Genomic DNA, 21,366 nt, shown 5'->3' on the forward strand with positions numbered 1-21,366 from the left:
TTGTTCTTTTCCTGAGCTGAAAACACAGAGTGAGAACAGCATCTGGTCCCTAGGAAGTGTTTTTGTGAGTTCGGCGCTGCCGCCAGGCGTGGGGGCGGTGCCACGTCTGTGAGTCTGCAGCCACCACTGGGCAGTGTGCCTGTGCTTGGACTTGGAGCAGCTGGCAGTGGTGCCTCTTCTGTGTTGGGGTCTGAAGACTCACATGGGAGTGTGACCCCAGCACAGCGACAGCCTGTCCGGAACTGGGGGGATGTTCTGGAGACTACCACTAGCGCACCGCGTGCCCCCACGTCACAGCCTATGGCCTGCTCTGCTGCAAGAGACTTGGACTGTGGATCGTCCAGGGGCAGAGGTGTCATCTGTCCTTGGAGGTTGTTTCTAGCCATGGGCATTCTGCTGTGAGGGTGTTCACGCAGTCCTGCTGGTCACCAGCTTGTTGGATGCGCATCAGTATTTCTTTCCTGTGGCCTTGGCCCCGTACGGCTGGGGCTGAGTCTCCTGGGCAGCTGCGAGGACACTCATTGGTGCGCAGGACACAGGCAAGGAGGCACCTCCCCAGGCGGCGCTGCCTGACCCAGCGGCAGGCAGGCCAGCGAGCTCTCTGCAACGTCCCTGCAGCCCTCTCCACCTCCGGGCCCTGCCAAGAGCCCTGATAAATTAGCAGCCACCAGGACTCTTCCAGTGGCATCTGCATAATCATTGTCCAGAGATGCTTCTCTCCGGGAATTCAGCCAAGGAATGAACCTTGAAGAGAAGGGTATTAAATTAGTTATCTGGTTAGAGCTTTTGGAATGAATTCTCAGGATGTTTCAGGTCTGAAGCTGGAGCTGGCATCCATGGCTGCTGCTTGGAAGCCAAAAGAGAAAATTACAAATATGGGGAAGCGCCACCCCACATGCACTGTCACTCAGGGCCTGTGCTTTTGAAGTTTCCAGTTGAGATGTTATCTTTTTCTTGTCCACGCTCATTTGGAAACTTGGACCGACCCTGGGATCACCAGTGCACTAGGGCCCCTGGGTGGTTGGGCCGAGTTTGATGGCGTCTTCCTTGGGCTGAGCGGAGCCCTGTGGGGCGGGGCTGCTCAGCTGCTCGCTGGCCTCCGGTTAGGAAACACCAGCTTTGGGTAGCCTTTCCCTTTAATGGAAAATAAAGGGGGGCTCTGCTGCTGTGGGAGGGCCACCTGAGGCTGGTCCCCTCCTCTGCTGGCCAGAGAGGGAAGGTGCATTTCCACGTGAAATGTCAAGAATGAGCTTCTAGGGCTCTAAGCCTCATGAATGTAATTTGACAGCCTTGGTGAAGTCAGCCCAGGTCTTGGGCTGGGGTGTCATGTTAGCCTGAGAGTTGCTTGGCCATCTCTGGCTTCCTCCTCCATCAGCCCAATGCGGGGGTCTCTGGGCTCTGCAGAGAGGGGTCCCCAATACAGACCCCACCTTTATCCCGCCTACTCTCAACTTTCTGGTTCACTTCTAAGCTCTGCTTCACTGCCATGTGGCTCACGACTTTCCCTCTCTTTCCCCGATGAACAGCAGAGGCCCTTGTGAAGACTCCATGGCGGCCCTGTCTTGCTCACCATTAACACAGTTCACTTGAATCACACACTTTGCTCCCTCCTATGTGGGGTGTCTCCCAGGTGCCACATGCTTTTCTCCAAGTGCCAGGAAGCGTGAAAGTGTGGAGTGGGCAGTGGCTGGCATGATGACCTGGCTGCTCCCGGGACCGGCCATCTTGGCAGAGCAAAAAGCCACTGGCTTCCTGCAGGTAGGACTGGCCAGCAGGTATCTCACCCAGGCTCCGCTGCCCCCTCTCTGGACGCAGTGTTTGCTGATCTGGGCCCAGCAGCCATGGCACCTGGTAGACGGGCCCTGTGGTGCCCCACGCCCATGAGGAGAGCGGGTAGGGTTTGGGGGAGAAACGCCGGCAGGTGGTCAGGACATCCTCATGGATGGGGTTGGCCAGACGGCGTCTACACATCTGTCACTCCTCCTGGTGTTGGAAATAACTGTTGGGTGCTAGAGTAAGAGGCTTCCAGAAGCATCAAGTAATCAGGGTGGGTGTTGAGGGGGCTCTCCCTGGGAGCCCCCCATCCCCAGGTTTTACCAAAGACTCTCCCCTCGTTGCCTGGGGCCCCAGCAGACGCTTGTCCTGCTCCTGCTGGGCAATGGTGTTGGCGGCCCCAGCACTGCCCAGGAGCAGGGAGACTCAGATCTCTGTGGCCACAGCTGGGCAGGAAGGCGGCCGGTGGCGCGAGGTGACTCCATGCTGGCAGGCGCGGATCTTGGACTGTCGGGGGTGGGCATGGCATTAAGCTTGGCTTCGGAGACCTCTGAGGGCATGAGGGGGACCCCACGTGTGCCCATCACTTTCTCGCGGGGTCTGTCATGAAACCTGTGGCTGCCCATCAACCCTCCGTCTCTCCCGCCGTGCTCGGCTTTTTTGCGTCAGGTAGAGCTCGGGCGAGCATTTCATCCAGCTGCCTGCCTGCCGTCTTGTCTCTGGCTTACCCTGCATGTCCCCCTCAGGAGCCAAAGCAGTCCTGACCCGGTGTCCATGTGCTGGCACCGCCTCTTTGCGCTGAGGGCGTTGCCTGGGAAAGCCATGGGCAGGGCGTGCCTTCTGCTGGTCAGGGCCCAGCCAGCCCTCCCATTTAAAAACCTGTGTGGCCGGGGCCGGGGCTGATGCGGAGCCGAGTGAGATTGAGAGTCTGCACGAAAGTCGTCGTCCTGGGGCACGCATGGGACTGCGGGGCTCCATCCCTGAAGAGCTGCCGCTGCCAGAAAGGACCAGACAAGGGGGAGGCATCTGGGCCAGGTCCGGCTGCAAGAACGTCTCCCCCTCCCTCGCGGTCTCCCTCTCTATCCCTAGGGCTGAGCAGCACCCTGGGAAGGATGGTGAGGGGTGGAGTCCCCGTCCCCTGGAGGAGGCTGGGAGGAAGCACAGGGGGAGCAGGTGCCCAGTCTCCTGGCTGGCTGGGGTGCTGGGGAGGGAGGTGGATGCGTGCATCAGGGCCCTCCGCTTGCTACCACCACCTGCCCTGCTTGGCACGGGGCACCGACCCCAGAGCTCGTCTGGAGATGGGGAGTGGAGGGGGTTGCAAGTGGTGAGGTTTATAGTTGGGGTACGGCCTGGGTTTGTCAGCACTGCAGCCCCTGGGTCTCTGGCGGGACTGGGGTGCTGTCCCTCTTTGAGCTGGGACCCTCCCTGCTCAGGGCTCTGCCCACCTCCCTGCCTCCCCATCTCCTGGCTCGCTCTCCACAGTTCTGTGCGCTCTTCCTGCCCCCTGCAGTGATGAAATGTCCGGTCTAGGCCTGGAGCATCCCTCTCCTGAGCACCTCCAGGCTGGCCGCAGAGTCTGGCTTCCACTGAGAAGCTCATATATTTCCAGGAGTGAGATGTGGACAAGGGCAATAACCAGAACGGGGTGGTAAGGAGCCATCAGCAACCAGGAAGTGCCTGTGCTCCCCTCAGGCCCAGGAGAGACAAAAACCGAGGCTCCAGTCCCAGGGGCTGGGCCAAGGTCCCCAGGTGACTGCGGGGCTGTGGCTGCCCTCGCTCGCGCCCACAAGACTCAGCTCTGCGTCACCTTCCTCCTCCTGGCCCACGTCTCGAGACGGCCAGCCCAGCTGCCTAGCAGCACAGTTAGCCTGCCCTGGCCCCAGGGTTGGGGAGGTGGCACCTGTGACCGTTGGTTCTCCCTCCACCCGCGTCCCCTGTGACACCACCTCATGGACCTGGGTTCGTAGGAGGACGCTACAGACTGACAGGTCCTGGACCTAGACACTGTCATACACGCCTTCCATCCTCACTGAATGCTCTGTTCCCCTATGCACTGTGGGGGCCTGAGAAACCTTTAGCCACACCCCGTGGAAGCTAAGGTTCCGACATCATGGCCACTCTCCTGCATCTGTCCTCCTGGTCGGCAGTCACCTGCCTGAGGACACGCGCATGGAAAGGGATCCCTGATGTAGTACGCTGGACTGTGTGGCCAGCCCTGTGGGCAGTGAGCCATGCCTCCGTGATGCATCCCACTGGCTGTCCTCACCCAAGCTCGCCAAGGTCGGTCTGGTAACTCGTGACTTGTGGATTCACTTAAAACCGCCTTGCAGGGACACCACAGAGTGTGACCTTGGCTTGCAGTACATGACCTTGGCGCAGCTGCCATGCAGGGTGGGGGCGGCCAGGGCGGGACTCGGGACCCTCAGATCACACTTTGCTCCCCCAGGCAGCCACGTGCTGCCCAAAGCCCATTGTCTTGTCCAAAAACCGCAGCTGGGTGAGCGGGCCGGGTGCTGTGCAGAACAGGCCCGAGCTGGAATGGTTTGATGCTGGGGGCCTCTCTGTTCAGTGCATTTAAGGCCTTCACTGAACACCGCACGTGCTGCTTGTGCTGTTGTTTATCAGTAAATAAGCTTGTGCTGCCAGTGTCGGGCACGATTCTGCATGTCTGAGCTGCCCTCTGACAGTATTGTTTGCACTGTTTCTTGTCTGTGTGTGTAAGTCCTTGTAGCTGTGAGCTGTGCCCGTCGCGCCGTGGCTGCCTCCACCAGTGAGGCCTCGGCCTGTAAAGATGTCTGTGGTTTCCATATGCAATAAACCTTTTTGTTTTAAATCAAGAAAAGTCGCATCTTCTGTGTTTGTGTTTGGTTGACGGCACCCACATCTTGTCCTATTAGGATGACTTTCGGGTTGCAGGTGCTGCGGGGAACATGCCCACATCTCTGCACTGGTGATTGCTAGCCCGACCAGGCTTACCATAGTAGAGGTTCAGGGGCCACCTGGGTGTGGCCTGGGGCTGACCAGCTCAGTGCTGGCTGCACCTCCTGGGGAGTGAGCCCAGGAGCGCTGGCTGCTGGGGGTGACAGCTCTGGGGGGGCCCTCCGGGGTGGCGGGACACGCCTCTTATACTGTGTTCCACTCCGGGCCTGTCTCCCCTCCCGCACCTCTTCCCTGTGTGTGTTCTCTCCTCCTGTCCCTCTGCTTCTCTCCTTCTCTCTATTCCCCATTCCCCCCCCTTCTCTCCCCTTGCCTCTTTCCCTGAACCTCCTGCCATCTCCCTCTTCTCCCCCTTTCACATCTGCTTTCTCCTGTCTCTGTCCTTCTCCTCCGTCCTCTGCTCCTCCCGCTCCTGCCTCCTGCTCCCTTTGCCTCTCCCCCTTCTCCCCCACCTCCCTGCCTGTCTCCCAAGTCCTTTCCTCCAGCCTTTCCCTCCTGTGTTCTCCATCACCCTCTCCTCTCGCTGTCACCCTTTCCCTGTCGCCTCTGCTCCCTCCTCTGCCTGCCTCCCTCTTGTCCTCACTCCTCTCCTCCAGGCTCCTCTCCTCGCTCACTCCTCCCTCCTGCTCTCCTCTTCTCACCTCTCTTCTCTCTTCTCTCCTCCTGCTTTTACTTCACTCCCATCCTCCTCCCTCCCTGCTCTCATCCTCTCTTGTCTCCCCCTCCCCCATCCCTTCAGCCTCCCCCCTCCATGAGTCTCCCCTCCCCCTCACCCCCCCAGTCTCTCTCCCGACCCCTGCTACTTGCCTCCTCACACCTCCATTCTCTCCTCCCCTCCTGTCTCTTCTCTCCTGCTCCTTCCCCTTCTGCTGTCCCTTTTCATCTGTCTTCTCCTCTCCTTTCTCCCTCCTCCCCTCCCCTGCCTGCTCTTCTCTATTCTCTATTCTCTTCTCCTCCCTAAGCCTCCCCCTTGTGTCCTCTCTCCTCTCCCTGTCCTCTCTTCTCCATTCTCCTGTCTCTGCTCCCTTCTTTCCCTCCCCCTTTCCTGCCCATCTCTTCACGCTCCCCTCTGCCCCATCTCCCTTCATCCTGCCTTCTCCCCCCCCCACCCGTGCCTCCCTCTCCATCCTCCCCACTGGCTTCTCTGCTCCCTCCTCCCTTCTCTTTCCTCACCCCTCACCTGTTCTCCCCACTCTCCCTTCTGTCTCCTCTCATCTTCCCTCTCTCCTCTTCTCCTCCACCCTGTTACTTGCTTTTCTCATTTCTCTCTCCTGTGTCTCCCCTCCCTTCCTCTCCTCTCCCCTGCCTTCCCTCCCCTCTCCTCCTCTCCCCTGCTTTCCCTCCCTCTCCTCTCCCCACGCCTCCCCTCCCCTGCCTCTCATGCCATCTCTTGCTCCTTCTCCACTTGCTTCTCCTCTCCCTGCCTGTTCTGTCTGTCTCTGTCTTCTGTTTCCACTCTCCTGCTCTCTCTCAACAAAAAAGGAAGAAACTCCTCTGCGAGCCCCCTGTCCAGGAGCACAGAGACCAGGGCAGATCCAGGCCCCACCATCCAGTGTGGGGTGCCGGCTGAGGGAGGTGTCTGCTCAGTTGGTATCAACTGAGGAAAACGTCCTGAGCTGACCCCAAACCAGGGGCATCTGCACAGAAGCAGCAGCAGGAGAGCTGGGGGCTGCCCCAGACATGCATGGTGCCCTGAAGGGGAGGGGCGGGGACACACAGAACTGCTCAGCCTGGCCGCACCCTGCTCCCCCATAACCCCCCCCCCGCCCCCGTGCCCCCACTGGTGGCCCGGGAAGCAAGTGCAGGCCTGACTCGGGCCCTTGGAGAGGTCAGAGAAGTTAGGGGCGCACATGTGACCCCCAAGCCCAGCGCCCCCAGGCAGAAGACACAAAGCCCAGATGCTCTTTATGTTTTTTTATTCGCTGCCATCGGTTTCATCATAATATCCACCAGGCATGGGGGAAATTATTCTCTAAACTCAGTCTGCCCGAGCTTTATGACAGGAAACCAGGCCCTTAGCACTCAGGGGAGGAAAAGCATCCAGGCAAGTGAAGGAAGGTCAAGGGCCAGCTGTGCTGGACAAGCCAGAGCCTCCGTGGCAGCATCCACATGGCGGCGGCATCCACATGGCAGCGGCATCCATACCTCAGCCCACGCCGCCCCGGGTCAGTGGCTTTCAATCTCCTGCCTGATCTCGGAGATGTAGGGGTGGTCTTTGCCGTGCACAACCTCCATGATGGCGATGGCCTGGGGGAAAGGTGGGCTCAGCGGGGGGGGGGGGGGGGAGCCACGGTCACTGCAGCCCCAGTAGCCCGGATACCGCAGCACAACTCACTGGGGACAGAGGATTTAACCTGAAGCAGGTAACGGGACACGGGGGGTGCAGGAAGCCTCGGGGGCAGCAAACCCATGGTGATGCTGGCTTGGCCCTCGTGGCACCCCGGTCAGTGGCTTCTTCCCTTTAAAAAGGGCAGTGGGAAGTCCGGCCAGAGGGCGACAGAGCTGGGCCTCTGGCTCCCACCTGTAGCCCCGCCTCCCACCTGCAGCCCCTCGGCTGAGGACCCCAGAGGCAAAGCTGACAACCAACCCAGCCCTCCGGGAGCGACGGCGGATGGACAGCGGGAAACACGCAGTGACTGAGCAGTGATGTCCTGTGACTGTGACGGGCCCATGGAAGTGGGGAGACGGGGATTATTAAGGGAAGTTGCTGAGACACCCCAGGAGACGAAGCAGAGGTCCTTACCCAAGGGGCCAGAGAGCTCCAAACAAAATAGCACCTGACGAAGACGTGACACTAAAGCTGCTGAGAGACAAATACTGGACTCGGGAGGGCAGAGGGTGACCAGTGAGGGACCTGGTCGGCCAGTCGGTGGGTAAAACATTAGAAACATCAGAAGCACGAAGGGACTGGCCGGAGATAAAGGCTCCAACCCAGAGATCTATGCCCAGCAAGGCCAACACTGAAGGCAGAGGAGTAAGGAGCCCTGCGGAGAAGCAGAACCGAGAGAAGGTACCAGCACCTAGCTGCCCATGAAGGAGCTGTGAGGGTCCACTATGAGGCGAGGACAGCAGCGGGGACAAGGGGTCGCCACGGGCCTGCCCCGACCTCAGCAGAAGCTCAAACAGAATTGAAGGAAGTAACAAGGACGAGGAGAGAGCGGTGCCTGCATGAAACACAGACCTCGAAATTCAGACGACAGCAAAATCCAAGCTAAGGGAGTGGGACAGAGGGTGCCTGCCTCGGCACTGTGAAGGCCGCGCAGCGCAAACCAGCGCTGGCCCCTCCCAGACTGGGAATAAGTTGGGCAGCCCTCACCACGGCTGTCCAGCTTGCTCCAGCCAAACCCGATACTGTTAGACAACAGCGGAAAGGAAAGGGGAGCCAAGCCGTGAAAGCGCAGCTGCCCCGCTCATAGGTTGTGTCTGAGACCCTGCACACAAGTCACAGGACGGAGCAGCCCAACACGTGGGCTGCAGACCCACAGCCTTCACGCGCACAGCCGACGAGAAGCAATGCCAAGAAAACAAGTTATACTTGCTTCAAAAATAATTGACCTGAGAACTGACCTAGTTAAGGCAGTCAAGGGCCCAAACTAGAACCGAGAGATGGGACGAGGTCCCCAGCGACACAAGATAAAGATGGGGCCGGGAGAACTAGCCATCAGGATGACATGCGTTTAACACCATCGCCATCAAAAGGCAAGCCGTCTTTTTAAAGAAATGGAATAAAAAATACTTAACTTATATGGAAACACTGAAGACCTCAAATTCAAAAGCAGCCCTGAGGAAAAGAAGAACTGGTATTGGGTCACCGGACCTCAACTGTTACTATAAAAACATCAGCACTAGGAACAGTGTAGCCCCGGCCCAAAATGGACTCGTGGGGTCTGGAAGTCCAGAGGTCAGTCCCCATCATGCTGGCTCCCTGTCTGCCGAGCAGCGGGACCACCTAGTGGGAGAGTCTCCCTAAGTACTGGTGCTGGACACATGAGGCCCCCATCCCCAGCTTTTTAGTCAGGAGGGCTTTCTTTGGCTTTGGGGTTTTTTGCGGGTCCATATGAATTTTAGTAATCTCTGTTCTACTTCTTTGAAGAATGCACTGGGATTGCATGGAATCTGTGAGTTGCTTTGACAGTGATCCAGGAGCAGGGTACTAAGGTGACCGCCCCTCAGGGTTGAAGTTCTACACTGTGAAAAAATCAGAGATGCGGGCCTCCCCTGGTGGCGCAGAGGTTGAGTGCTGGGCTGCAAAGCTGCCCGCAGCCTCTGCAGCGCTGGTGATCCCTGGCCACCGGCGAGGGTCCCATATGGCGCGCAGACCTCTCCTGCCACGCCCGCTGCTCCCCTCAGCAGTGTGTTTAGTCAGTCTGCCTGTTCTGTTCCCCACTCTGGCTCTGGTGAATTCTCTCACCCTCCCGCACTTCTGACTGTAGCCAGTGCTTGTATAAATAAACAAATGAATCTTTAAAAATAAAACAAAAAAAACCCAGAGATGCTTAAAAACAAAAGCTGAAGAAAAAAAGGTGCTGGGAAAATTGGGAAATCCCACGTAAAAGAACGACACTGGATCACTCTAACCCCGAACCCAAGACGCAAGAATAAACTCCAAAGAGACTGGAGACTTAGATGTGGAACCTAAAACATCTAGAAGAAAACCACGGTGGTTCATTCCATGACATCAGCAAAACACTTCTGGCAAGGGAACTGAAAATAGCAACTGGAATGGAGTCAAGTTTAAAACGGTATTATACAGCAAAAGAAATTACAAGATGATTAAGAAGACTACTGAGTGGGAGAAAACAGTCACACAATATGGGACTGGAAAGGGGTTAATATCCAAGATATAACAAAAACCCACAACGGTGTGGGTTGAAGGGGGTGATAGAGAGACACCGTTAAAGGGGGTGAAAAAGTAAAACGGTTGGGAAAAAGTAAAATGAAAAAGATCGTGTATTCCTCTTAATATATTCTTCAAACTTTAAAAAAATAGAGCAACTTTCATTTGGGGACAGTACATGGGACACAGCAACAGAGTCACAAGTGAGAGAGCCAGGGAGTGGAGGGTTTGCCTGCGTCCCCCCAGGCACCGGGCACCACCGCTCCTGCCTGGTGCCCTCACCTGCAGAACAGGGGCCAGACCCACTGCTTGTGATGTTCATACAAAGTGAGTGTCAAGCACAGTCCCTGGCATAGGAAAGCACATGTTGAATGTAGAAAGATTTTCTCCACACACATTCTCTTCCTGTGGCCCACCAGCTTGGCCCTGGCTTGGTGCTCCCACCCGGTCCGCCCTGAGCTGACACTGAGCTATATAGGCCAGCACCTGTGACTGCGACTGGCTGCTTAGTTGTCCCTCACGCTCCCGAGGCACCGAGTGTGATCTGAGGAGCAAATCCCACAGGCCACAAGGAAATACTACGTACGTTTAACTCACTCTCTGAGCCTGGCCAGTCCTTGGCGCTTCCATTTGGGGTAGCTGGGGGGCCTCTTTGCACCTGTCCAGTCCACTGGGATGATCCCAGGAATTGGAGGATTCTGTGGTCCCCATGTAGACAAATGCTTTCTTATGGGAGTAAGCTGACTGTCCCAAAGATCACAACTTATCAGCTGCTGGTGCCTCTCATTAGGAGCAATGGAGTCAGTTCTTGGGGTGTGACTGTGAGGTCAGGTAGGGCCCCTGGCCCAGGGTGGCTGTCCAGCTCCGATCCAGGCAACTTGGCCGGGGAGCTGTTGTCTCAGGGCCTTAGCACAGGAGGTGGGTAGAGCCAAGATGTTCAAGGAGGAAGGAAGAGCCCCGCCCCCGCACACCTGCCCAGCCCAGCGTTGACCTGTGTGAATCCCGGTTTATTCCTCAGGAAGACCCAGCTCATGTGTGGAGCTGAAACACACACATAGGGCCTCGGCAGTCACCGTGCTCGGTGGCGCTGCTGACGTGAGCCCCAGAAACTGTGAACGCACAGCCCCAACACCGAGGTGCTCTCCAGACCCAGCTGCCAGGCTTCCTCCCCATTGGGGTTATACACCCCCAAATCCAAATGCTGACCCCGACCCCAGCCCATGGCCAAAGGGCGGATCAGAACTGTCCTGGCCACGACTACTGACTCCACCAACATGGCTGGGCGCTGGGGAGGTTGTCTGGGCAAAGGAAAGTCTGACCTCAGGCCTCCCACATACCTTCTTGAGGGCCTTCTCTCCAGCTGACCTGTTCTCCAAACCCATGTACAGCCTGCCCAGCTTGAGCCACATGGAGGCCACGTTGAGGGAGTACAGAGGGTAGTGCTTGCTGGAGGGAGAAGGCAGGGATGAGTCACGGGTGGCCCTGCAAAGCCCTGCCCTGTGACCCCAAGTCCGGGTAACCACTCCACGCAAGCTGGCCCGGGCCCCCAGCCCTTCCTGTGCTGCAGGTAACTAACCCTCACCTTGGCTGCCACTTGGCAGCAGTTGGGCACACCCCCAGGAACCCTAGGAAGGGCAGAGCCACAGGGTCTGTGGCGTGGAGACCCCAGCTCCTATCTCACTCCACCTCCTGCTGGGTCTACAATGCGTGACAGTGACCCCCGCTAGTCAGCAAAAGGCCACCTGTGGTTTCCGCTCTCACTAGAGGCCAAGGGTTCTAGGTGGAGCAGGATTCCCTCCTGGTCTTGACTGAAGGCAGGCAGTGGGGCCTTGGAGAGAGCCACCTCCCTGGAGCAGACTGGGGCGGGGGGGGGGGGGCAAGGTGGAAGAGGGGAGGCGGGAGGGGAGACTTTATTTGCAGGCTGCTTGCCAGGCCACCTGGAGGATGGGTGGCCCCACAGAAGGCAGCAATTCTCTGTGCCCCCCACCCCCAGATTGCTCAGAGGGCTTGGAGGACCATGTGCAGGAGACAGGCTGCCTCACCTTCCCCAGGGAAGAATGGGAGACTGAGATGGCCCCATGGCAGCAAATCCTGTTTCCCAGATGGGATGTCAAGGGCCCCTGTCCTCTGGGGGCCCCTTACTGGCCAGCCCAGAAGGGCTGGCCATGGCGCCTGCAGACTCTGGGGTCCCCAGTCTGACCACATTCATGAGAAACCCTTGGGTGGCAGGGGGGGAGTGGCGTCACAGGGATTTCAGGACTATGCCTGGAGATTCTGATCCACCAGGTCTTGGGGAAATGCTGTACTCAGGGACTGTAGAGGACCTGACCGAGGCCATCCCCGCCCACGGGTGGCTGGTGGGGCTAGTGGACGATGCCCAGCTGTCCTCCTAAAGGTAACCCCCTCAACAGGACGCGTCCCTACGGCCGATCCTTCTCTCCTACGTGTTAAAACCCAGCTATGTGGGGGCTGTGAAATGGTCACCAGGGGTCCCCACTTGCCAATGGGGTCAGCAATCTGAAGTGTAAGAAGGGGTGGCAGTGGTGACGGAAAGCAGGGCTTGGGGGACCCCTGACCACAACCAGGGGCCCAAGTGGCAGGGCCAAAGGGGTGTCCGGGCCTGAAGGGCTGTGGGCTGCAACCTGGATAGTGCCTGACCAGTACCCCCAACCTGCGATCACTGCCTCCCACACGTCTCTCCTGATAGTCTGGGGACAGGCCAGCTCCACTAAGCAGCACCTGCACGGGCCTCTCACTGGGAGTCTTGAAACCAGCGTGACCTCACCAGTTTCTGCCATGGGTGCTGGGCCCAGACAGCCCCCACCCTTCCAAGGCCAGCCAGGCCTTCCCAGTCAGCCCGGTGCAGGCTGGTCACCTGTAGGGCTTGATGATCTTCTGGCCGTAGCGCAGGGCACCCTCCCAGTCCTGCAGGTACAGGCACACGCCCATGGCCTGGTACATCATGTGCAGCACGTATACGTTGCTGTCCTCGAACACCGAGCTCATCTTCTCCTGGCTGAGCTCGCAGATCTCCAGCAGCTCGCTGGGGGGCGCTCTGGAGTCAAGGCACAACAGGGCCAGGCGGGACACAGACGGTCCTCCCTCTGCTCCACTGCCCCCCCCCCCCCCCCGGAAAAGTCCATCACAGCCACCCAAGTCCAAGGTGAGGAAGCCATTTTTCTTGAACACACTGAAGGGCCGGAGCCCTCCACCCTGGAACCAGAGGCCCTTACCCACAGGGCCGCATGGACGAGGACCTGCCTCCTCCACCTGCAGCCTCCAGACCCTCATGGGTGGGACTTACCACAGGGAGGCGCCTGCCAGTCCACTGGGAAGCCCCTTCTACAGCAGGCCCAGGTTGGCACCTTCCTCCAAGCTGAGGCCAGGGGGCCAGTGAAGGTGGCCAGTGGTTGCGAGGGTTGCTGGCGGGCCACACCTGGAGCTGCCTGGGAAACAGGTGTGCTCTGCGGGCTGGTTCCCCTCTGGCTTGGGAATGGCCACGTCCCTACCTCAGGGGCCTTGGGGGTATTGGGTGACACCTAGTAACAAAGCCTAAGCCAGAGCCCTGATAAATTAAGGGCTCTTGGGGACGGTTCCTCGCAGCGTTAGGCAATGAAGCTGCCCCACACTGTGCTTTCAGCCAGCTCTGGAAGCCAGAGCAGGAGCTGCCACATGACCCAGGCATGGCCTTGTTCACAGGGGCAGCTTGTCGGACTCTGGGGTCCCTGCCCATCTCCCCCCCCCCGCTCCCCCGGCCGGCTGCGAGGATATATTTGTAGTGCTTGGCCCTCCGGAACTCCTCAATGACGTTGCGGGCGTAGCGGACCATGTCCCGGACAGTCTCTGCCTTCGGTGGGTCATTGAGCTTCCGGATTTCCACCTTGGCCTTATCCTGAGGGGAACGTCACGTGGTCACAGGGTCATCGCTGAGAACCCGCTGGCAGGGATGCCTCTTCATTTTCCCTACAGAGGTGGAGGCTCCCCATTTTAAAGTTACAAAAGCCAAGAACTGGAACAATCTATGTGTCCAATGATGGCCAAATGGCCGAGGAGGCTGTGGTGCAAGAGCGCATGGGGGCCTGAGGCAGCTGGAGTGAGGGGGAGAGATGGGATCCTGCTGTGTGCAACAGCACGGATGGGCTAGAGCGCCTGACGCTCAGCTAAAGTCCAGATGCAGACACCCGTTGGTTTCACCCTTGTGTCCCCCTAGAGGAAAACTAAGCCTTGAAAAAAACCACCTTTGGACTATTAAATAAAATCACAAAACAATGAGGAGTTGCTATTCCATTACTTTCTTCCAAAGATAAACAGCCAAACATCACCTTCCTAGCCAGTTCCTAAGAGGCCAGGCCCTCGGCCACGTCTGACGTGTCTGCTCAGCTACAACTCGTGAGACTACGGGCAGCAGGCGCCGGTGCAGCACACCCCTGAGGAAATTCTGCATGTTCTGGCAAGTAGCTCAGAAGGCCTGAGAATCACTCTGGGGTGCTCCCCCCACTCATTTACCTCTCTTAAATGGCCACTTCTCAGCAAACAGCCACCGGACAGACAGACCGACCTGCTCTCACCTGGACAGGATAATGGGAACACCCTCCCGGCACCAGAGCTGGTCCAGTTGGATGCCCTGGGCGGGTTTTGGGGTCAAGACCCCCTGGTGGAGGCAGCCCAAGTCAGCCAAGGTGCCCTGTGCACGGAGGTCCCGAGGCAGCGGGGTCGGGGGGGGGGGGGTGCCGGGTGGCAGCGGGGCTCACCTTGTCTCTGGAGGTGCATTCCCGGCACTGGCAGGTGAAGAAGTAGGCGTCCCGGAGGCGGTCATTCCTGTCCTCTGTGGGGTACAGGAGGTCGATGTAGCTGGTGAAAATCTGTGGGTCCAAAGGTTGCGCTCAGACAGCCTGGCCAGCTCTGCCATGCTCTGCAGCCCCCGGGACCACATGGAGTTCAGGACGTGCTAGACTTAAACTCAGCTCAGGCCTGGCATTGTCCAGCCAGCCTGGTGGGAGAAGGTGCCTTTCTTTCCCCGTCTAGACACTTGCAGAATCCCCCGGATGGCCAGCTGGAGGACACAGAGCACCCCCCAGCTGCCTCTCCCCAAAGGCAGCAGGTTGAGGGTCTGTCTGGGCAGTGGGCGCCTAGACTCGTGGAGAGAGACCCCGCTCAGCTGGGCCTGCCCCATTACCTTCCTTTCCCACCTAGCCTGCTCAGCTGTGGCACCACACGGAGGACGCGTGGACACGCATGGACACATGCAGGGGGAATTCTCCCTCCGGCCTTCCCCAGCAGGGCCAGGCACTTGGAATCACCTTATCTTTCAGCACATGGGACCCCGTCCTGGTTTTTCCTAACGGGGTCTGTGAGGCTGGGCATATGGAGAAGGCCAGCCTGACCAGGATCTGCTCCCTGGAACAGCCCGTGGCTCATCCCACACCATCAGGCACATGTCGCCCGGAACAGATGGATATCACGAAGCCGCCGGCCTGCCAGGAGCTGGGGTGCTGGCTGGCTGGCTGGGAGCCGGCACAGGCCTGCGCACCTGCAGGGGCGGCCCTGACCCCCAGCCCAGAGAGCAGTGTGGGGTCTCATGGCAACTCCTGACACTGGGGAAAGGGCTCTTTCCTCTTTGAAGGGTAAATCACCCTTGAAGCTGTGACTGCCCCAAATGGGGTGCCCTGCCAGGGAGGCAGAGTGGCCTTGGCCTGGCTACCCTGTCTTTTGAGTGGACACAGTGCAACAAGCAGGCATGCCCAGCAGATGGCGACAAAGGCCACTTGGTTTCAGTGCTGGGACCCAGAGGACAAACCCATCCTCACACGGGCAGCCCAAGAGCTCAGGGAGATGGACACCCAGACTCACTGTCACAGTCTGCTTCAACAGAAGAGGCACCAGGATTGTTCCTGAAGGACATCTGAAAGCGAGACACTCCGACCCCAAAGCAGGAGGCCCTCGTGATAAATCTGAGCACTGGGGGAGCTGCAGGTCAATCCCCCAGGTGCGGGCCAGTAATAACTGCCCAAAACCAATGCATCACCACCCGGCACTCTGACCCCAGACACGCACCTTTAAACAGTACCAACCTTAGAGCCTCCCTGCACCTGGGGGCACAGGGCATCACCAGCACCCAGCCAGGCCAGCCTTTCCAGGCAAGTTGTAGGTACCTCCTGGCCCCAGGCTGCTGCCACGTGTCCCGTGAACCTCACCCCCGTGAACCTCACCCCAAAGAAGCACCCCAAGTTCTGACGTGGAACTGACAGGACATGTCCCTGTGGCTGTGACCGCGGCACTATGAGCGGCTGCCTCCCTTGTGTGTCAGTGCTGGGTCTTGCAGGGGGATGACACCCACCGACGTCCACTAGTCACGAGGAAGAGCTTGGCTCAATTGCGTAAACACCCCCCCACCCCCTTCCTCGGTTCTGCTGCTCCTGGAGATTCCTCCATGAAGAGCCCTCTGGGGCATGTCCTCTCTTGGGGGCACTGGTGAGTGGCGATGGTGGGATCCCCATGGGGTAGCCAGGGTGAGGGGAGCTGCCTGGGGCACCCATCCATGCTGTGCCTGGCCAGGTCAGGCCATGAGCTGCTGACCCATCCCGGGGTGAGCCCGGCATGTTGCCTGGGGTCCTGCGTGGGCCCCCCAACCCCTCACCTCCTCTCCAGGACCGATGTCCTGAACCGCTCGCACTTCTGCCAGGGTCCCCTTGTAGGTGACAATGACGTTGGGGCAGCAGCTATGGTTCATCAGGGCGACGCTGCAACCAGAGAGACTGTGTTCTCGGGGAGCCAGCTGCTGCCCACCCTGGCCATCAGCTCGCTCCATTACAGAAACTGGTCCCTGTGAGATGCAAGCTCCCCCCTATGGCCATCGAGGGCCAGGACAGCCTTCTCCGCACTCCTGGGACACATCCAGCATCTTAAACCCCAGCAGTGGTGAAAGGTGACATCTGCAGTGATGTCCAGGCCACATACCAAACCCAACAAACAACCCCTCTTGCTAGTGAGGCAGGACTCAGACCCTGACTCTGCAGCATACCCCGCCCCACAGCAAGGCCTGCGAGGCCATACCAGCACCGCATGAGCAGCTTCCCATATCACGGGGGGTTTCTGATATGCTCCCCGCAAAGGAGAGTAAATCATCACTTTGGGTGACGCCAGCTTCCGGGGTGGGTGACCACCAGGCCTGCAAGAGCCCGTCTGACCATCTCGGCCCCTTGCTTTCCTCACCTGTAAACTGGGGACCCTACCGCTCACTGCTGCCTCCCAGGGACGGGGAGAAGGGAGAACAGCCTTGGGGAGGGGCTCTGAGCTGCTGACATACAAGGCCAAAGTTCTGAGCAATTTCTAAACTAGGGTGTTTGATTCCCCAAATGCTGCCATTGAAACCACAGTGCTGAGGTGATTCCAGCCCAAAAGGATTTTCCCCCAATTATAACTGCCTGGGAACTGGGGTCAGAGGGGCCCTCACGTTCACAGGAGTCACTCTGGTGGCCAGTTACCCACCTGACCCCAGCTACCACCCACCTGACCCCAGCCACTACCCCTCCTGCTGCCCCAGGAGTGAGGAAACACACGGACGTGGTGAGCCCAAGGCTGCCGTGTACAGGGTGCGGCCCCTGCACTCACCACACACAAACCACACTCACCCCACACATCCCATACCCACACCCCCCCCACTCCCTCCACACCCACCCTCCACATGCACACACTAATGCACCCTTTCTGCCAGAGGGTGAGTGACCACAGACACCACCCCGCCCTCCCCACCTTCCTGGCCAAGCGGGCGCAAGGAACCAGGCCTGGGAAGTCTGACAAGTACCCGCACAAAAGCTGTTATCAGCAGAAAAGCAGATTTCCAGAACATTCCTGCAGAAGTCGTAACGCATGTCAAGAGCCTCCTGGGTATCTTTGTAAGGTGCGGAAAGCATGAAGCCGAGCACAGAATCAGTTTGCCTCGACCACACTTTCCTTGGCAAAACCTTGGCCCCCAGCAGCAACCTTCCCTTCAGCCCCCTCAGCCCCAAGACCCGACGGGCCTGCTGAAGGCCTCGCAGCCTTTCTCTTTTGTCCTCCTCCCAAGGGCCACAGACCCAAAGAGCATCTTCCCACGACGTCTCCTTCCTCACTCTGGGGGTGCCTCTGCAGGTGACCCCCCTGGGCCACAGGGACAGGGATATGACACGACTAACTCTCTGGTTCAAGAAAGCCGGCGACGGGGCTCACAGACACTTCTGCCCAGACCGGAATGAACCCCCCTGGGTCCTTAGGATGCAGAAGGTGCAAAGAAAAGGCAGCAGCAGACACCCCAGATGTCACCTTTGCCTTTGCTTCACCCTGAAGCAAGGGCCCCCGGCAGCTGCAGAAGCAAGGCCGCTGCAGACATGGGTGATTATGACAGGGACACAGGACAGCAGCGCCACCCGCTGGACACGGGGTGAGGGCCTGAGCTCCGGAGACTGAGGCCTGAAGTCACCCCACCCATGGAAAAGACCTTCCTGGCCCCCCACCTGCCTGAGCTTGGGGCACCGCCTGCCCCTGGCCACCTTCCTGGAGCCAGTGGGCGCCCCAAGTCCCCGAGTGTTCCTGTTGGCTCAGTAAGCAGTTGCCAAAGGACACTGCTCTGTGCGCACATGGCCTGTGGCCAGCTCCGCTGGGGGAGTAGTACTGTGAGTCCTTGCAAGGCTAAGTTTCCAGCACACACAGGCAGCCCCCGCCCGGCAGGCCCGGCCCCCCTTCCACGTACCCTGAAATAAATCTCATAACCGTCCCCCACCTGTAGGACCCGCCGAGTAGCTCTCCTCCCAACTACCACCTTCAGATCCTTGAATGGAGAGGAAATATTTTGAAATCTGACAGGATTAGAAAGGGGTCTTAATTCACTCGGAATTTCTGTCTGCCACATGCAGTTAAATAGGTTATTTAAAAATCAAAAAACCCTCAAATTAGCATTAAATAAGCGAAGAGAAATGAAGTCAAACTCAGCCTACTCGGGAAATATTGCTGATCCCAAATGAGAAAGTTCTTCATCTTCAATTGTGAAGCCGTTACAGTTCACCTGCAGCGGGGCGGGGAGAGAGAGACTGAGCTCAGACTTCCGACAGAAACTTTTCTTAAATTCAGACCTCCAACAAGTCAACCAGCAAGGCGCTCTGGGCGGGCGAGTGTTCTAGACCACGGTGGCCTTTGTCCTGCCCACAAGTCCTGTGTGTGAACAAGCAGAACGTTAGGGGGAAGCCCCCAGCCTGGCCAGTCAGGGCAGCACCCATGTGCTCCTTTGTGGGGGTGCTGATGGCCTTGAAGCCAAACTGCAGGCACTCCTCCTACCTGCAACCCCCCTCTCCTGGAAACGTCTCCAGAGAGTGAGCTTGGGCCTTGAAGGAAAGATCCACGACCTCGGGCCGGTCAAGTCATGTCAGGAGCAAGCACTTGGTGACAGTGACCCTGTAATAGGGGTTCAGACCACATATGGGCTCTGCACCCAAAGCCCCTCCCACCTGCCAGCGGCCCCGCCATGGGAGCTGCCCTCAGTGCCGAGTTAGGGGTTTGGGCACCTAGCCGCAGCACCCCCAGGATGGAGGTGGGGGGCCCGGGCTGGCACGGCGGCCCCAGTGGGTAGCGTGGGCTGGTAGCACTTGTCCTCCTACTCTGGAGTCGTCTGTGGGGACACCGAAAGTCCCTTCTCAAGCTTCCATGGGAAAAAGGGGCAATGCGTGCATGCTGGTGTGTACATGCTGCTCAGATGAACACTAACCTGCTTGATCTCAACTAGTCTAGTTCACACTACATTAGGCAGCTCCCTGCGCAAGTGTGAGTCTGCTTGTGTCCCCAGTGCCTGGGCCCTCCAAATCAGTCCACATTTCACACTGAGTCATTTTCACCACGAATGTTCTGTGGCTGGGGGCTCAGGCCTGCTCCTGCCCCTGTGCAAGAGAAGCTCTCCCGTCACTGCTGCAGTGGAGACGGCTCGTGTGGGTTCCTCCCGCTCCCCCAGTCATCCCACCCTGTCCAGTTCCCATAAAGTCCTGGAACTTGTTTTGAAAAAAATCTGTAGAAGTCCAGTCCGCTACTGTCCCCTGTTGCCAAGGAAGGGACCCGGACCCCCGGGGCCTGAACAGTCGGGGGTCTTTACCACTCCAGGTTAACATGCAGGACGCAGAACACCACTTGTCCAGGTTCCACAGCGCACAAGAAGTGCCATGACACACGAGGGCTGACCCAGCAAAGTGCTGATGGCGTGTTTCCCAGGCGGCTGGGGTCGGGTGGCAGGCGCGGTGGTGCACAGCCTTTCCTCGATGGGTGATTTTTTAAATGGAAGAATTATGGGTGCCTTCCATCTTTTTCTTCTTTTCAATATTAATGTAAGAAATTTAAAAAATCACCCAGCAGAAAAGCAAAACCACCCCACAGAGAAAGGCAGCCCAACATGAGTGCCTCACTTCAGCTTGTCCAAAGTAAATACAGGATGAACATTTTCACAGCACACACCTTCTCTTACCCTGCTTTTGCACTTAATGTCACATTGCGTTTCAGAACAGTCATAATATATTTTTCTCTATGCAAACATGTGTCATGACTTTTCTGATAAGCCAATGTCTGCACTTAATGGGCCCCCCTCTTCAGCCTTTGAAATACAACTGTAAAGACCATATACCCGCATCACAAGGCCGTGCCATAATTTAGTTCCCAAACTCCTACCACTGGCCGTTCAGATTTCTTTTATTGTTGTTTTTTTTTCAAGATTTATTTTTATTTATTTATGCATACAAGAACTGAGGTGTAGGCCAGAGGTGTGTGTGGTGAGAGGATTCACCAGAGACACAGTGGGGAGCAGAACAGGTGGATCCACTGAAATACACTGCTGAGGGGAGCAGTGGGAAGACAGGAGAGGTCTGCTGAGCCATGAGAGTCAGCTTTCTGGCCAGGAATCGAACTCAGGCCCTTGCATCGGCAGTGTTGAGACTTAACCCCCAGGACACCAGGGAGGCCCCCAGGTTTCCTTTTTTCTAAAAGAACTCCACAATAAATAATCTGTGTATCAACCTCTGCCCGAAGTTTGATTACTTACCCCGGGCAGCTTCCTGCACATGGGATGAGGGGTCAGTGGGCACAGGTCCTGGGCATGGAAGTGTACAGTGCGCTCTTCTCCCCAGAGACACCTGGTCAGGCGGTGACACACCCCAGGGAGCTGCCTTCCTGGACCTCCCCTGGACGCTCACCTCCACTAGTGCCCAGGTGGGGGACAGGCCAGGTTGTGAGAGGGAGCGGAGTCCCACCCAGCTGTGGGGCCAGCCTGGCTGCCAGGAACAGGAAGGAGAAAGTGGCCAACGTGGGTTAGTCGCAGGTGCAGGCCCAGCCCCGGCAGGACCCACATCCAGTGATTCTTTCAGGCTTTGTCTCTAGTACATGTCTTGATTATGAGGAGTAAAAAATTAGAACTATACCGTGGGTGAATAGTAAAGGAATTTCCATGCTTGTGGACAGCTGTGGCTTTGGGGTTTTCTAGCATCGAGTTCTGTAATGGCTTTTAGGGTGCTCTGGTCTGGAAGCCTCTCTGGTCCTTCACTGACTGATGCTGGTAAAGCTGGGTTTCTCCCAGGAAGATTTCTTAGCAAACTTCAGGAAAGAGCCCCCACCCCTGCAGCTGGATCCACTGGGGCTCGGCCCAGTGGGCTGTCCTCCCTGGGGTGGAGGGCAGACCCCCTCCTGGGCACACCCAGTGCTGGTGGGCATTTAAGAAATACCAGGGGGAGTGGTTCACAAGAAGGAAAGTGAATGTTAAGGCAGGAATCTCCTGTGGACTTTCTGGAGAGCTTCTGGGGTGTCCCAGCCCGGGA

At 58.0% G+C, this 21,366-nt stretch overlaps 1 protein-coding gene across 1 annotated transcript in view; it reads right to left on the minus strand.

The window, feature by feature from the left end:
* Positions 1 to 6,876: 6,876 nt before the first annotated feature.
* SMYD2 (SET and MYND domain containing 2) overlaps positions 6,877 to 21,366 on the minus strand; it is a gene marked incomplete at both ends in the record, with an annotated part of 37,726 nt that continues 23,236 nt past the window's right edge. Inside the window, 7 exons of the mRNA XM_084244772.1 lie at positions 6,877 to 6,957; positions 10,885 to 10,993; positions 12,423 to 12,602; positions 13,321 to 13,439; positions 14,299 to 14,409; positions 16,185 to 16,287; positions 18,520 to 18,587. Coding sequence (XP_084100898.1) covers positions 6,877 to 6,957; positions 10,885 to 10,993; positions 12,423 to 12,602; positions 13,321 to 13,439; positions 14,299 to 14,409; positions 16,185 to 16,287; positions 18,520 to 18,587 — 771 coding nt within the window. The remainder of the gene's footprint in view (positions 6,958 to 10,884; positions 10,994 to 12,422; positions 12,603 to 13,320; positions 13,440 to 14,298; positions 14,410 to 16,184; positions 16,288 to 18,519; positions 18,588 to 21,366) is intronic.

This window comes from Talpa europaea (genome assembly GCF_964194135.1).
Source record: "Talpa europaea genome assembly, chromosome: 10".
Lineage (NCBI taxonomy): Eukaryota > Metazoa > Chordata > Mammalia > Eulipotyphla > Talpidae > Talpa > Talpa europaea.